The sequence below is a fragment of the Mastacembelus armatus genome, chromosome 7 (assembly GCF_900324485.2).
Source record: "Mastacembelus armatus chromosome 7, fMasArm1.2, whole genome shotgun sequence".
NCBI classification, from domain to species: domain Eukaryota; kingdom Metazoa; phylum Chordata; class Actinopteri; order Synbranchiformes; family Mastacembelidae; genus Mastacembelus; species Mastacembelus armatus.
The window spans coordinates 22559001-22575539 of NC_046639.1; the positions used below are offsets into that span (position 1 = coordinate 22559001).

Below are 16539 nucleotides of genomic sequence, written 5' to 3' on the forward strand. Positions count from 1 at the left end.
AAATTCATATAAAATCAAATTCATCCACATATTTTCTCCAACAGAAACTTTCCCAACGTTTTCAGTCGTGAACAGACCCTGTCCTCTGCTGAGCGTACGTGGAAGTTACGTCATTCAAAAGTTGCAAAAAAGCAAAACCAATGATGCCTTCACGAACAGTCGTAAATGCCAATCTTATAACACGAAATAAATACATAATATGATTAAACAACGTAAACGTTGTTTAAAAGCGTTTACAGTAGAGGCTGTACTATTTGGGGGCGCAACAGTGATATATACGTATACAATTCCCCTACATAAATCATTCATATCATCAAATGTATGTCTAATAACGAATTTTCTTCTCAGTTTCATCCAAACGGTACAAACTGTGTTGAGTGCGTGTGGTTTGACATTAACATTAAAAGATCCAAAAATGCCTTATTGCATTGCTGTTTTGCGGGAAACATAAATAATTCATGCGTGACTGTCGTATTAATGTGTAATTATCGTCACTCATGGGGAACACGTGAAGGCAACAAAAGTTCACTCCGCAGAGTTGTGACATCTCTGGACATGGACGGAAAACAAAGCAGCAAGGACACCAAATTTGACCCAGGTACCACCTAGAATTTGTTAATTATCACCCCAGAGTAGAAATATTGAACTGGCGATGTGAAAAGTGAACCCGTTAGCTCCGTTAACCGGGTGAGCCCGGACTACCACTAACAACCATCTGTTTTCAGCAGCTAACGTTAACACAAGCCTGAAATAAAATGCACTGGTTTAAGTTACACTGGCTTTATTTGACGTAAAAGGAGTGTTGGAAGTTATTTGGGTCAGAATTTAGCAGCGTCTGTATGATGAATTCAGGTCAGTTCATCAGAGACACAAGGAAAAGCACAAAGTTAGACTCTGTGTAACCCAGTTTCATGAGCTATTATCATTCCAGTGCAAAAGCAAAACTTCAAACTAACCTACACTCAAAACTCGGGTAGTCTAATGCTGCTTTTATGCTAGGTAACATTAAGGCACGATATGGACGATGACATATGATCACAAATTAATCATTAGTGTTTTATGGTAAATTCGGCATGCAGCTCATCCACAGAAACCTATTGTGCATATTGTCACTGTACCCGCCAGAGTGCAACCCCATATATTGGAGATTTCGATCCAGGATTATTGTGTTTTGAATGCATCCTTATTGTGTCATGTACTGGTTTCCTCAGTGTTGTGTCTTGTTCAAAATTGTACTTTAAAGTTAATCATTAAACTTTGCCCATTTATCACTTTAGACCCAGGAGGGGCCAGAACACAACATGTCCCATGTGACCAAAGCCCAGAGAAAATTATAAGCAGGCAGCTGACTGAACAGGGCAGGTTTGCTTTTGCTGCACTTTGTGGTGTCTCTTTGGGTCAGTTATTCGCTGGATCTGAAAACAGGTAATTTTTACTTGTGAATAACCATTATTAAGAATGAATAATTTTTAACTAACCTGTTAAAAATAATGCTCTGACTGAACTGTCACTTGACTTGAGGCCATGAAGATTTGTGTGTTTCTCAGCGTGTTCAGGGAGCAGTACCTGCAGGGTTTGGTCCACTGGCTGGACTTGGATGAGTCGGTGATGCCCGTTATGCGAGCTTTCCTGTCAGGTCTGGGCTTCGAGGGCTCCGACACCTTTCTCTCCATTTTGCAGGCTGAACCTCTGCTGGCTACAGGGGCCACCTCACTCACACAGGTGTTCTTCACTAACAGATGATGTTATGGGTTAGTGTAAATGTGCACAATATAAGATACATATTATATATATATATATATATATATATAGAGAGAGAGAGAGAGAGACGTGTCATATTCATATTGATTAAAGGTCCTATGTGCTTTTACTTCATGATCTTTCTAAAAGAATATTTAAACTTATATCTTGTCTAACAGTAATTAAATTGTATTGTACCCACATTGTGTGTGGATTTCTAGAAACACACATATTATAACCAACTTTTGCTTTGTATTACAGGATCTGGTGTCTTTTTCTGTCAAAGATGGTATGAATCTTTGATTTAAAAATAACATTGAAAGTTGTTGTAAGCCTAATGTGTTGTAATATTCATCCTCCACTGTGACCTCAGGCCAGTATGATGCCAGAGCGCGGGTTCTCATCCGTCATGTCAGCTGTCTGCTACGAGTCTCACCACAGCAGCTGGGGGAGTTTGAAGAAACACTGGGAGAGCAGCTAAGGGAAGGAGGAGAAGAGAGCGAGTAAGTGTAATTTGGTTGGAAGGTTCCATCCAAGCATTTCTTTTGTAGTTTCATTCATAAACAGTATGCATGACAGCCACACTATCCAGAATGTTTGCACGAAAATGGTTGTGTGGCATAAATAAGCAAGTTATCGTTCAAGAATGCACGAGGAGTTGCTTGGCATCCTTAATTGTTAAGCCAGTTAGTATTTAAACCAATATACATGACTCTGTCTGACTGTGCTTTCTATAGAGAGGAGTCCTCTCGGCGGCTGAAGAGAGAAAGAGGGCGAAAGTTACGACGTTACCTCCTCATTGGACTGGCGACTGTGGGCGGGGGAACTGTGATTGGTGATTATTACTACTTCAACTGTTAAAATATTAAAATGGAAATGTTGTATATTAAAGTATACACTTCTGTTGATAATCTATTGAAATGATAATTAAATTACCATAGCACATTTGGATTTTCGGTGTAATGTATATAGGCAGCATGTAACAACACTTCACCAAACGAGCTGCATATTTCCTTCTGTAGAGTTTAATTTTCTTACAAAGTGTCTGGGTTTTTTTGTACTGATTGTCGTGTCTGTTTCTTTGGTAGGTGTGACAGGTGGACTTGCAGCCCCTTTGGTGGCAGCAGGGGCCAGTGCTGTGCTAGGGGCTGGAGGGGCTGCAGCCCTGGGCTCAGCCACTGGCATTGCAATCATGGCCTCTCTGTTTGGAGCAGCAGGGGCTGGATTGACTGGTAAAAGCGTTTGATGAATCATGATTGCTGGCAGAAATAAGTTACCATCTTTCGAATTTTGTCAGAACTTGGTAAATGCATATACTTGATTTTTCTCTTCTTTGCCTTTCTTTATTTTCATGCATTGTCTCTCCAGGCTATAAGATGAATAAGTGTGTTGGGGCGATAGAGGAATTTGAATTCCTGCCATTAAGCTCTGGGAAGCATCTTCACCTAACCATTGCAGTGACAGGTTGGCTCTGCAGTGGGAAATACAGTAAGTATGGCTTCTGCTGTCCCACTACCACTACTATCAATATCTAAAAACATAAAGGTTCTCTATCATGATCTACAATATGTAATTTTATATTGCAATGTGTTATAGTACAATTTCTAGAGGGGTTTCTGGATAAAATAAACATATAGGAATGTCTAGATAGTTGAATATTGCCATGAAGCAATTCTGCTCCTTGAGTTACATCATTGCTCAAAATGCATTAGTACAGGATGCAAATCAGTGCCAGGGCCATGATATTCTGCACATGTTCTGCCTATAACGTTCTAAAAGTGTATCAGTAGATTGTTTGCATGAGATTATGCAAACAAATCACTTAAGTTTTGCGCTTACAATAAACGATGCAGCTCTCTTCCCCTAGTAAAACATACTCTCAGCAACAGGCTTGATACCCACTTCACATTCAAGAGCTGCTTTTCCTCTACTACACTGCCTTATATAAAAACACAACTGCTGTCTTCCAGGTTCCTTCCAGGCCCCATGGTGCAGCCTGGGTGAGTGTGGAGAACAGTACTGCCTAGTGTGGGAGTCACGTTTCCTCAAGGATCTGGGCTCAGCCATGACTTCTCTGTTGGATGGGCTAGTCAGCATTGTGGCCCAGGAAGCCCTCAAGTACACAGTGCTCTCAGGTAGAAGGATGATCACGTAGGACACCATTCATATATTGAGTCAATCTGTGTTTGTGCTGTGACTGAATTGATTTCTGATTAACAATGCTAATGATTGTATCAAGCCTTTGTCCTGTTGTTGTATTGACCTATGTTTCGTACCATATTATTAACTGATGCCATCATATTGTCCAGGTATTGTGACAGCTCTGACATGGCCTGCATCTTTGCTGGCAGCGGCCAGCGTTATTGACCACCCCTGGTGTGTTTGTCTGAACCGCTCAGCTGAGGTGGGGAAACATCTGGCCCAGGTTTTGAGAAGCAGACAGCAGGTATTGCACTTCACTAACCTCTGTTTATACACACTTTGCGGTAATTAATAATGATTAGCTGTATTCTCTTTTGTGTTGACATTATTAAATGCAGTAGTTTAACTATGACAACGATCTTTCTGTTCTTCTCCTGTAACATTAGAACAATAAATTAAATTCAACATGAATTAATCTGAAATATTACCATTGGCTTAAAGAAAATAATTTGCTATATGGCATAAACACTAAGAGATTGAGTTGTGCATCTCTTCTCTTTGCTCCTGTGTTTAAAGGGCAAGCGCCCTGTCAGTCTTATAGGTTTCAGTCTTGGGGCCAGAGTTATCTACTACTGTCTACAGGAGCTTGCCAGTGATCAAGGTATTAAACTTTTGTTGTGCAAAAAAAGTGATGAGTCAAAAAAATGCTTGATTGAAAATGGAGAAAATTTTCCTTACATGGATTAGCAAATTGCTAAAACAAGTTTAAAAGCCATATGATGTGTGAAACATACCTGGGTTGAAATCATAACTTCTGAAGGCCATGCTGTTGAAAAATGCTTATGTACCTACTAAATCCTTGTTGAAACAGCGAACTGTTTTAATGTGAGCTGTTTTGTTTCCACAGGTAGTGAAGGAATGGTGGAAGATGTTATCCTCCTGGGGGCCCCAGTGGATGGCTCTGAAAAGGCCTGGGAAAGAATGGCTAGAGTAGTAGCGGGAAAAATAGTAAATGGATACTGCAGGTACAAAAGAACTGTTTCCTTATGTATTTTAACAGTAAAATTTGACATATATATTTAGGGCATATGTAGATTAAATACTTTCCTGAACTGTCCATCCCTCAGAGGGGACTGGCTTTTGGGGTTCTTGTACCGAAGTTCTGCTGCACAGCTGTCTGTTGCTGGGCTACAGCCAATCAACATCCGGGATCAGCGAATAATAAACGTAGATCTTTCCTCTGTGGTGAGTCTGATCTTATATTTGAATTAAGACCACTAAAGTTTCCTTATTTAATAGTTTTTTAAGTACACATTGGCTGAAAGGCATTTCTCATCTCAAAGTTTTAGAAAAGCAACATGCAGCAGTCTAAGAAAACTGGCACATTCCTGCATGACACTGCCAATGAAAGAAATTCTCCAAAATGTCCAAGTGTTCCAAAATATATCTGCAGCTGATCTGTCACAAATTATGTCATACACAAACAATTCAGTCAGAAATATTTTGCCTCTGATTTGATACTTTTTGATGTTAGTTTTTTTTTTTTTTTAGTTTAGCTGTAGACATTTGTCATCATGATGCAATATTATTAAATACAGACTTTTATTATCACTTTCAAAGAGACAGTTGTTTAAATAAGAATAAAAGATAATAAATATTATTTTAAAAAAACATATGGTCCCTTCAATGGTATACATTTCTGCCACCCTTTAAATTAACATGATTGGAGCACAGTAACACTAACATAATACATAGGTGGCTGTTTTGTTGAACAAGATAACGCATCACAGATTTAACATTTCACACACCTGAACATTAAAAAATAACACGAAGATACTTGCCATATCTGAAGTCCTATGCATTAACCCCCTAGTCGTGTAATGTGTGGGATAGTTAAATGCTGTACAAAAAAAGTGTTTAAAAGTATACTCTAATTTAAAATCTGTACCCTTTTGTAGACATTAAGACATCAAAGCCATATTTCTGCTCCCCAGGTGAAAGGTCACTTGGACTATATGCGTCAGATGGACACCATCTTGGTGGCAGTAGGAGTTCCCACCAAAGAGGTCCCTGGAGCCTCTTTTGCTATTTCTCAGCCTGTAACAGTTAAAAAGAGGACAGTGGACAACCCTGACAGAACCATCAATGAGCAACAAGTGACTGAGACACACGACAGAACAGCTGAGAAAGCTGAGACTTGTACAGAAGAAAGTGAAGACATGAACAATGTGCCAGAGGAGGACATGGGTGACGGCTGGGATATTCCTGATATTTCAGACCTGCTGGACACTTTGAACGACACAGAATCAGAGAATCAAGTCACAGCCATGAACGATGTACCACTTACTTCTGAGGAGAATGCCACTAATAACAACAGATCATCTGCTGTGAGTGCCCAGTGTGATGCTGTAGTGGAGGCTGACCCAGATAATGAGCACATATCATGGAGTTGGGATGATACACACTGGACTGCAGAGCACAAACAAAAACAAAAGCAGCCAAACTGGTAAAGAGCATGTTACAGGACCAGCTGGTTCCTTGTTAACTCTCATCTTCTCAAGTTTTTTCCAGCATCAGAGTTCTGTTGGACAAAATATTCATTCCATTCTCAAAACACTGACATGCCGGAGAAACCTCAAGAGACAACGCACACATATGGTGGCTTGTGAAAGTGCAAAGGCCCAGTTTTATTAACTGCTTTTAACCTCTAAACATTATTTCAATAAGCATATTAAATGTTGTGAATGAAGGAGATATTTTACATACTGTAAACAGTCATAATTTATTTTCTGCTCATTGTAATATCAAAAACCTATATTCATTGTGTTTTGCTGGTTTTATTGGATGCTACAAAATAGGTTATATCTCTGTCCATTTTGTCCCAGATTTTCATCTCTTGGCTTGGTTGCCATGGCTATATCACAGTAATCTGATTTCCATAATGCTGCCGATAATTCACTGAATGTGTGTTCTTTAAGATCTGTCTTTTCTCTGTTCCAGCTATACTAATGTGAAATGCTGTATACAACACAGCTTACAACAAGAGTTTACATTGCTTATACTGTATATTTGCACTGACAACTGGAAATAGTCTTAATCCTTTTTTGTTCTAGTCGTGCACCTATATTGGCTTTCTAACCATACAGTATTTCATCACTGGGAAGAAACAACTGAAGACAGAACAGCGATGGACCTCACTGGATGTCCATAATGTTTTTCTGTGAAATATGGTTCTATCTATTCTATCTAGTAACTGAGTAAATCATAAATTGTTATGAGTGCCAATACTTGTCTTGAATCACACTTCCACCATAAACCCTGACAGAACATATTAGCTGGCTTTAGTTTGTAATTACTGTTCAATCCAATATGTCGACCTGATTGGGCAGAAGCAGAGGCAAGTCAATCCCAGCATGCTCAGCATCCATGAGGTTGACAGCATCAGTGGCGGTGGCAGGGGGGTGGGTGGGGTCAGAGGCCAGGGGAGAGTGGGGGTTGCTGGCAATATTAGGCTCTCCGGAGTTGCGTAGCGAGAGGGAGAGAGCAGGTGAGGGCCTTCTGGGTGACTGCATGAAACAGCAGGGCAAGAGCTTCCCCAAAGCTCGCTTGAAGTCCCTCATGAACAGTGGGTAGATGATTGGGTTCATTGTGCTGTTGCAGTAGCCCAGCCAGGTAATGGCATCAAAGAGGGCAAGGGGAACACACTCACATACTGCCTGAAGGAAAATGGTGAAAAGATTGACATAAGTTCATTTACGGTAAAATGTAAAATTTGAATATCTAATGAAAAATGTGTTTGTAAAGGCACCCTGCAGTTGTTTCCACACAAGTGCTAAGAATATTCCTAATGTATATTGAATAATACCATTAAATCTTGCAATGCGCTGAAAAAAAAATATCAAGAGTGTATTAGGAAAATATAGACATAAACAATGAACAATTAATATTTTAAAAAGATCTGTTGGGCATAAGAAGAAAATGTCTTCATCACATCTGTTAGACCTCAAGGATACACACAAATTAAAACATAACTTTGCTAAACTAAAAAATCCACTGGCCACCTTGTAAAAATGAAATACAAAGAGGTACAGAAAAACTATTACTCTGCCAGGCATTTTTTGTCATTTTGGGCTGTATCTTTATTATATAATAATTCGACTGCCTGCTTATTTATTGAATTTATTTCCCATATATTTATCCATTCATTCATTTACGTGTCTGCATCATTCCTGTCAACTTTCATGTTTATTTCTTTTAGGTCAATTTGGTACAGTTATTTCCTGTATATATGGGTCCACATAGTTGTGAAAATAGCTGAGTTGTAAAATTAAAATAAAGGAGATGTTCTTTCACACTAATTAATGACAATGGCTGTCCACAACACACTTACACAACATCACACTTTCCCTGGATGCAGCTTGCAAATACATTTGAATCTGAACATACCACCAGGTTTAGAGAGGGACAGTGAAGGAGGGGACAGCTGTTAGAGGAGAGCTTCCAATACTATCAAGATGAGACAGGGAGGCGGTGGGAATGGGACAGAAAGGAGGGGTGAGTTTCACACACCACATTGAGTGTGAAAAGAAAGGAGAGCGAAGACACAGTCGAGTCTCTGTGCTCTGTGTTATGAAGGGGAGAAGGAAGAGGGCACAGATGGGAAATGAAAATGACTGGATCATTGAAAGCTTGAAAAACAGGACAAGTGTCATTACCAATTTAGATTAAGCTGTTTTTTGACATTAATTTACTCTTGCTGGGGTTTTTCATGGCCTTCCCTTTTTGTTCACTCAGTCATGAGTGGGTGTGCTCAGTATAATCAAATCAAAATCAATAACTTAAGAATACTAATTATAAATGGTACTTTGTTGTGTTGTTTTCTGAGCTCGGCAATGAGTCAGCCACTCTGAGCTGAAATGCCAATCTATTTCCTTGTTGGATAGCTTGGCAAAGCAATGACGCCAAGGATGGCTAATACAAAAATAGATCGGTCTCTAAGTGTTTTTTTCTTCCTTTCTTTCCTTTGCATTTATTTCACACTCCATATGTGCTCACCACACACATATACATTTGTGAGGAGACATCTGAATCACTGAGATACATGAAATAGGCAGGCTGAACAATGAGCACATGATCTTACAGGCAAAGGTAAATTCATTTCTTCCACCTCCTGTGAACATGTTGCTCACATCCAAGATCAGATGGTTGATATATGATATGTCATGTAACTTGACATTTTTTGTTTTGTTTAGGTTTCATTGGCTACTTTTCTGTTATTTCTGTGGCAGAGTTGGTGTGTATTGCTTTGTACTGACCTGAGCCATGTTGGTGATGAAAAAGGGTAGCCAAGCACTGAAGAAGAGTCCCAGGAGGACTCCCAGTGTCAGACTTGCCTTCAGTGCCCTCCGACCCTGTCTGTGAGCCAGATGGCGCTCACTGTTCACTGATGGCTTTGCACAGCAAAGAACAATAGAAAATTTGTAATGAATTATATTTTTAAGAACTACAGATGCAGCATAAATCTCTGTTTGGTACACTAGCATTAGGTACCTCTTTATGGCCTCTTTAACAAACAGATTATCATTAACAAATTAAACCATTTTAATCATTCTGGCTTTCTTTATAGATTTGATTAACAGTTTGTATAAATCTGCCCAGTTGGATGAAAGGAAATTAAAGGAGTGGGTCATGATTTTGGGGAATAAGCTTGTTTACTCTCTTGCAGTTTGGGTAGAGCCAGCTGCAGAATAACTTAGCCTTGTTTTCTCAGATTATTATTTGTTTAAGATTAAAAAAAACAAAAGAAGTGTAAAAATCACAAATAATGAGGCACTTGTTTTCTGGACTATAAAACCAAACTTTATATTTAACTTTATATTTTTGTAAAAATGAAATGACCACAAACTCACTCACTGATCAGCCAAATACTGTTGAAACCAACAGAATTTGGCTTTAAATTTAGCAGTGAGCTAAAGATCCAATAAGCAAATTCTGAGAGACTTAACTTGGAACTGAGGGTAGAGCCCTCAGTCTGTGTGGTTTTACTGCAGGAAAATGTGACAGACTATGTGGCTGTGATCCTTGTGTGATGGGGGCAGCACATCTGACACACTGTCTGTACTTTTCTCTCTATTTCTGGGCAGGTTTTACATCTCTTCCCCTCTGGGTCCCTTCTTTTATACAATTTATATGAGATTGCATCTCTTCTGACTGATTCTTTTTTAGGGCCTGATAAAGTGAATAAATGTTTCAACACATTTAGTATTTAGTAAATCGTTTCTTTATCTCCCTTTCATTGCAGACAGCCAATAAAAAATGCATTTTGCAGCGATTATTGCATTATTTCCTTCCTTGGTGCATAATAATTTCATGTTTATCTGCTATATTTTTCATGATCCTTTAACATTACCCCAAGGCCTTCGTTATGGCAGCAGCCCCATCAAAAACGCTGTAAACCTCCACACTGGTCCCTTTCATTCAGAGAGACACATCTGACTGTCACAACACAAGTGAATTGTTCATGAACTTCCTTCTTTTAGCCTATAAAAAAACAGCAAAGTCTCTGTGATTCCATCCACCTGAACACTGTGCAGTTTGCACATAAATACCAAAAGTGTTTGAAGGCAGTCAGACTTCCAGACACACTTACAAGCTAAGTGAACTCAAAGAACATCTGGACTGTCATACAAAAAGAGGGTCCAGATTTCAACTAAGATCTCAGAAAGGTAAAAAAAACAATTTGACGTTTTGTGAGATTGTATATTGATGTTTATGGCACAGCAGAAGCATCAAGAGTGTCTCTCAACACATACTTTTCCTTCATGAAATTGGTAGGTAAGAGCTGCTCTACACAAAGGCCAATCTACTATTTAGCTGGTGTTTAGCTTTCACGTTTCACAGATTGTCCAGTATTTCACTTCATGTTTTGGTCAGGAATCACACACTGAATATCATCAACAATATTTTGGGATTGGGCAGTTTTACTTGTTTGGGCTCTCAAACTTACCGGTGCATTTTGTGACCCAGCAGGCTCTTGGTACCTACAGTCATCTCTGTTCTGCTGAGCCTGTGCTGCTGCAATCCCAGGTGAAGGTGGCCGGGAAGGTTCCCCCAAAGAGGGATGTGGGTGTGGTGGGTGGCTCAGTGCTGCAACCCTCTTTGCCTGCCTCCGCGCTGCCAGAAGGATCCTGCAGTAGGTGAAGCAAATGGCACTGGAGGGCAAAAAAAAGGTTAGTACAGATGCCACCAAGGCGAAAGGGAGGGTGACCCGCAGGCGGCACTGGAAAGAAAGGCCTCCAGATGGTGACAGCTGGAAGTAGGATGCTGGGTACAGTGTTTCAGAGTAGGAGCTGATATTGCCACTGCTGACCCCAGATACTGATGAATGTCCAGTCCCATGACCTAAGCTGTGCCATCTCATCTCAATTGGCAAGAAGGAAGCCAGTGCTGCCAAGCCCCAAGCAGCTCCCACAAGAAGTAACGCACGAAGTGGGGTCATTCTCTGCTTGTAGCGCAGTGGTGAGATAATGAAGAGGTAACGGTCCAGGCTGATCACACACAGGTTGAGGATGGATGCGCTGCAGCACATTACATCAAAACAAAGCCAAATTGGGCAAAAGGCAGGCCACAACACCCAGGCCCCACACAGCATATTGAGCATGGCTGGAGGCATGACCACCAGTGCCACCATTAGATCGGACAGGAACAACGACACCAAGAAGCAGTTTGAGGTGCAACGCAAGGAGCGGTGGGCAAAAACCAACGCTATAAGCAACATGTTGCCACAGGCTGTCATGAGGATGATGACAGTCAACATGAAGGCTAACAACCACGGACCACTGCCGGTAATGTTCCAAGTGCTGGTGATGGAAGAGCTGCTGTTGTAGTTTCCTACTGAACCAGACAAGTGAGAGTCAGCCATTGTGCCCACTTCCCAAACATCTAACTCCAGAGTCTCCTCTAAAGGCACAACTAAATGTTGTCCAAATTAACCGGACTGTTTCCATAAACAAGTATCTCCATTTTCCTTTTGGCAGAAATACGTCCAGGTGCCCAGAGTTTATTTCTGCTGTCACCAGTACAGTGATCAAAATCACCAACAGACTTTCACTCATCTCTCCATTCTCACCAGCATATCCCTGTCTGCTCCACAGCTAAGAGCCAGAATGTGCCATTCGATTGCTGAAAGACGGTTTTGAAGCAGCATGTCACAAGGACGACAGTCAGTGGAGGAGGGCACACAGAGATAAGCTTCGGCTGGGCATACGAGAGCAGTGGCAGTGAGAGAAAGAACTGAAGATGAAGAGATCTAGGACCCATTCTCAGAATTATACCTCACTCCACAGAAGTGGCTTTGTACAGCTTCCGTAAGTCCTTTGCTGAACTGCAGCTCTGTTGCCTTTCACAAGTCCTTTTATTCTGGGAAACAGTGTGGGGGATGGAAACCAACACAAAAAAAGAGCAGAAGGCATTTGTAAGCAAGGGTCTGTTCATAAGTGCTATGCAGGTATGATGGTCCTTATAATGCTGCCTTTTTATCCCTCGCTCCTGTTAATCCCTGTGCCAGCCACTCCAGCGTGCCTTCCAGCCTGAGCGCACAGATAGTGAAAAACAGCGTGTCAAAACATTGAGCTGTTAATGCATAACCATGCACAATTACAGCCAAGAAATGCTAATTCTACTTCATAGAAATTAGTGTGGGTGGTCTTTTTCCATATTTGGTCATGGTGTTTTTAACTACTGAGGTACAATAGCAATGGTATACCTGTAATACATGATAAAGATTTCTCTGAAATTGTGCATTTTACCTCCAATTGATATTTGTATTAAAATATGAATCTTGTTTTTCTTTGGTTAGTTTTTAAAACATTATTAGCCTATACAGTAAACTACTTATTTGAATTAATGAAGCAGTTACTGGCAGCTGCTGGTCCCTTCAGGTACATGTGTATTTCACATCAAATTGCTATTGGCTACTTTTAAACACAAGTGATCTCCATAAAACTTCTCTAAACCAGTTGCATGAATCATGATGATTTGGACAGACCAAAGTAAAGAGCATGATTTCAAAGACTTTCACTTTCTTCTGTTGCCAATGTCAAAAAGTCTAATTGCTTTCATTGTGACCAACTGTTTTAAATCAATAAAATGCCTTTGCATATATTTCATTAAGTCAAAGATATGTAATCTGCCACATTCAGTTTGTCAGTAATGTTAGGGTTAATGGAAATGTTTTAGTGATAAATTAAAATTCCCTGTTCTAACAATAGAGTAACTTCACTTTATACCTACTTCATTCTCAACGCAACATGACAATAACTATTCACTTCCCATCAGGAGCCTTGAATACTAAACATATCACAATAGCATTTATGACTAAAAGTCTGTGTACTCCAGCATTTAATTAGCCTTGTCAAATACTAAGGATAATATGCAGTGCTCTCAGTTTTAATGCCCTCTCATGACTAATTCCCACCATCACTATACCCCAGTCATCTGCCATATCAAGATCAGCTGTTGCCAACCTTCTGCCCCCCTCTCAATCAATACTAAGCCCACCCCCTTATGAGACAGCATTTACATTGCAAAACCCCCCACATCTTTGACAAAGTTCAGAAAATCACTCCCACACGCATTCAGAAATAAACTGAAAAGCCACCTTGGCATAGCAGCATTAACAATTAGCTTCTATTACTTTTTCAAATAAATGCATTACTGCTTGGTAGGTATATAATATAATATAGCTGCATAATTATATTCCTGTTGTTTTTCTTGCCACATTTAGATTATTTTTATCAATTATAAAGCATCTGAGGAAAAATGAATCATCGGGGCATAATTTTTGGTGTTATGATTATTTTATTAAATAAACAGACTGTCTTGATTTGGCAATCATACAGACTCATACTAGAGAAGGGTTGTTCAACAGAGAGAGAAGACTCTAACTGTAGGAACAGTGCAAATGCTGACACTCCCACAGACAAGACAAAACAAAAAAAAAAACAAACAAAAAAAACAAATTAACAAATAATAATAAAGACAGTCCCAGGATGATTTGCAGCTATTGCTCCTGTTGAAGGAAAGAGAATTCAGTTATATAAATCCTGATGTTCATAAACGATGACAGTGATTTGTTATTAATAGAAATAATGAGATATACAGTCTTTTACAGGTTTATTTTAAAAACTAACCTTTTCGGTCCTGTGCAGTAGATAATGTGAACGCAGATCATTCTGACAGTTCGCATATGCCATGCCAAGCCCTGCTCCAGAGCCTAATGAAATTGGCCATGTGCGCCCTGCAAATGAAATACATGCCTTATCTCTTCTCACACGCTAACGTGCAAAAAGAAACATCTCATGAAGGGTGTAAAAACATTGAAGAGATGGTGTACAAATTCATTTTCACATTCAAATCAGTTTTCAAAATGTTCTGTACTTGAATATTCTTGTTCCTTTTTGTGTTTTAAAGGATGGATGTTGTTGCTCCTCTTCTAAGAACAAAAATCTAAATACTCTCCATTATAACTTCACAAAAAATTAGGTATCAAGTTAGACAAAATACACTCAAAGCCAGTGACTGTAAAAGACACAGCTTTAGCAGTAGTAGATAACTACTTGTATGTGCAGCTGTGACTCCAGAGCATGACTTTTACAGTAGCTTAACATCTGAGCTAAATCTAAGGTTCAAGATGCAGTGCAGCAACAATCCATCCATTTACTTACGTTTGAAGAACAAAACAGAAAACACGATTCCCAACCCTAGTCCAGTGCCTGAAAAAAAAGAGGACAAAATTACAAAGATCACAAGCAATTTGAATGTAATTAATATAGAAAGTTGTTTATATGTATTTATTGTGTGCACATGCTGTCTTATACGGCCTCTGACTTATGTGTATTTATATTATGTACTGAATATTTTTTTCATGAAGCAAAAGTGCAAGCTTTTTACTGTATTCTGATACAGTTCTTTCACACAAACACATTCATACAGCAGGGCAGTTAATTTGCCCATATCATTCGCTAGTTTAAAAGAGGAGTGATTTCCTGTTTCAAAAAACACATGTACACTTAATGCACAGCCCCCTTCGATAAATGTGGACCTGTTATATTGCTCCAGTTACTGATCCTATATATCAATGACCAAGAACCAAACTCGATTAAAACATTTGAAATTTTTATGACGTGTTGCTTATGAGCTGTAAGTACACGACTATACGTCTTGTAATATTACTGAATCAACTGATTTACAGGACCAGTAATTAATTAAGCAATAACATTACATTATTTCAATGATTTAACTTAACGTTGTCCTGCTCCCTACCACCATTAACCTAATATCTAGCTAACTATGTTCATTCTGGACAACTGTCTATGGCATTGTACTTTAAGCCGAGTCAATGGAAAGTTCATATGGCATGAAAACGAATATTTGCTGGTGTTTAGTATGTAGGCCGAACTCAGAAAATGACAATACTTTGTCATAAAATATCTTAATTAATAACCTAGCAGAGGTATTACATATCGGAAAGAGGAAAAAAGCATAAAATTAGTATTTTCTTCAATGAAGTTCCATCTATGTTCTTTCCTACGACAAAGAGAAACGCAAAAAACTAGAGTATCTTTACTGCAAACATACTGAAAGTCGTGTTCTTTAATTAAACAAGCGCATTAATCCCAATTTCACCTACAAAAACACGTAAATGACAGATAATCTGACCGTTCATTCAGTTGTCCTTTAACCTTTGTGGCTAGCTAGCTAACTAGTTAGCCTCTCGCCCAATTAACTGTAGAATAGCTACAGTAAAACTGTGGTCCTTAATCTGGGAATTACAGTCTATTTATGTGCTGAAGAATTTGGGGTATTTACCGAGTTTAATGGCACCATCTGCCAGGCACCGGTCCCACTTTTTCCCAAGCTCCTTCTCAGACATGCTGAACATTAGCGTTAGTTTGTGTCAGGCTAGCTGGAAGAAGGTAACTGTCAAAGGCAGGTCTGGTGCTACTTTCAAGTGCTGTCGGACATGCATAACTATGACAAGTTGAATGGAACGGAAACCACCATATAACTAAGTACAGTGAATTTTCTGCCGACTTAATTTAAAATGTTATTATATCAGCTCAGTGTTGTTGACATAAGGTATGTGGGGAAAACGGCCCAACAGGTCAAAGCTTGCTTATTCCATTTTACATGAACGCAACAAAAAGCCAAACTTGTAAATCTCGCGTTGCGGCACCTCAGCGCGTTTAATGCTGCCATCATGTGGAAAACTAAAATAATCTAAACAGTACGCAGAATATGCAACAGTGTAGGGTATAGACACAGTTGGCGGTTTTTTTTTCGGTATACAACTAAAAGCAGTCTAACACAGCAATCCTGCAATAGTACCCTGTTAGAAAGGTACTGATTCAAGGGTATGGTCATTTTGGGAAATATAGCTTGTGGTGCTGCTGAATTGTTTAGTGTTTCCATTATTTTGTCCACATCATTTATATCACTGAGGCTAGGTTAAAGAATAGTATAATGTAATACAGTTCAACAGCCATGTAATCCATCAAAACAATAGCCCTAAAGGTTTCAACAAAAACATCTTTATGGAGACAATATTTATTGCAGGATTGTTACCACATTAGTTTGCCAGTGCTACCTAGTGTTTAT

At 39.4% G+C, this 16539-nt stretch overlaps 3 protein-coding genes across 4 annotated transcripts; 1 reads left to right on the plus strand and 2 right to left on the minus strand.

The window, feature by feature from the left end:
* The first annotated feature begins 506 nt into the window (after window positions 1–506).
* tmco4 (transmembrane and coiled-coil domains 4) lies at window positions 507–7157 on the plus strand. Of its 2 annotated transcripts, XM_026333634.1 has the most exons (14): window positions 507–598; window positions 1278–1425; window positions 1548–1722; window positions 2002–2029; window positions 2114–2243; window positions 2478–2575; window positions 2829–2972; window positions 3109–3228; window positions 3711–3875; window positions 4050–4186; window positions 4459–4543; window positions 4790–4907; window positions 5010–5127; window positions 5877–7157. In XM_026333634.1, exons 1-14 carry the CDS (start codon window positions 556–558, stop codon window positions 6390–6392), a joined length of 2025 nt encoding a protein of 674 aa, XP_026189419.1. In that variant the 5' UTR covers window positions 507–555; the 3' UTR covers window positions 6393–7157. The 2 variants fall into 2 exon arrangements, with proteins under 2 accessions (XP_026189419.1, XP_026189420.1); XM_026333635.1 differs by lacking the exons at window positions 507–598; window positions 1278–1425 and having other exon boundaries at window positions 1580–1751.
* A 46-nt stretch (window positions 7158–7203) lies between these two features.
* htr6 (5-hydroxytryptamine (serotonin) receptor 6) lies at window positions 7204–12438 on the minus strand. The gene is made up of 3 exons (XM_026333636.2): window positions 10889–12438; window positions 9198–9332; window positions 7204–7598 (listed from the first exon to the last, which is right to left on the minus strand). The coding sequence occupies exons 1-3, from the start codon at window positions 11801–11803 to the stop codon at window positions 7242–7244; spliced, it is 1407 nt and encodes a 468-aa protein (XP_026189421.1). The 5' UTR covers window positions 11804–12438; the 3' UTR covers window positions 7204–7241.
* A 1267-nt stretch (window positions 12439–13705) lies between these two features.
* Window positions 13706–15895, minus strand: micos10 (mitochondrial contact site and cristae organizing system subunit 10). Its single transcript, XM_026332920.1, has 4 exons — window positions 15751–15895; window positions 14607–14654; window positions 14073–14179; window positions 13706–13951 (listed from the first exon to the last, which is right to left on the minus strand). The coding sequence occupies exons 1-4, from the start codon at window positions 15821–15823 to the stop codon at window positions 13943–13945; spliced, it is 237 nt and encodes a 78-aa protein (XP_026188705.1). The 5' UTR covers window positions 15824–15895; the 3' UTR covers window positions 13706–13942.
* Window positions 15896–16539: the final 644 nt, after the last annotated feature.

Bases quoted from the DNA above. Each gene is read 5' to 3' on its own strand.
- tmco4 (XM_026333634.1), top strand. From the start codon at position 556: ATGGACGGAAAACAAAGCAGCAAGGACACCAAATTTGACCCAG. The intron at 599-1,277 runs GTACCACCTAGA...TTATCACTTTAG, and splicing joins GGACACCAAATTTGACCCAG to ACCCAGGAGGGGCCAGAACA. The intron at 4,544-4,789 runs GTATTAAACTTT...TTGTTTCCACAG, and splicing joins GGAGCTTGCCAGTGATCAAG to GTAGTGAAGGAATGGTGGAA.
- htr6 (XM_026333636.2), bottom strand. From the start codon at position 11,803: ATGGCTGACTCTCACTTGTCTGGTTCAGTAGGAAACTACAACAGCAGC. The intron at 9,333-10,888 runs GTAAGTTTGAGA...TGCTGTGCAAAG, and splicing joins CTGGGTCACAAAATGCACCG to CCATCAGTGAACAGTGAGCG. The intron at 7,599-9,197 runs GTCAGTACAAAG...ATTTTCCTTCAG, and splicing joins TCATCACCAACATGGCTCAG to GCAGTATGTGAGTGTGTTCC.
- micos10 (XM_026332920.1), bottom strand. From the start codon at position 15,823: ATGTTCAGCATGTCTGAGAAGGAGCTTGGGAAAAAGTGGGACCGGTGC. The intron at 14,655-15,750 runs GTAAATACCCCA...CTTTTTTTTCAG, and splicing joins AGATGGTGCCATTAAACTCG to GCACTGGACTAGGGTTGGGA. The intron at 14,180-14,606 runs GTAAGTAAATGG...TTTCATTTGCAG, and splicing joins TTCTGTTTTGTTCTTCAAAC to GGCGCACATGGCCAATTTCA.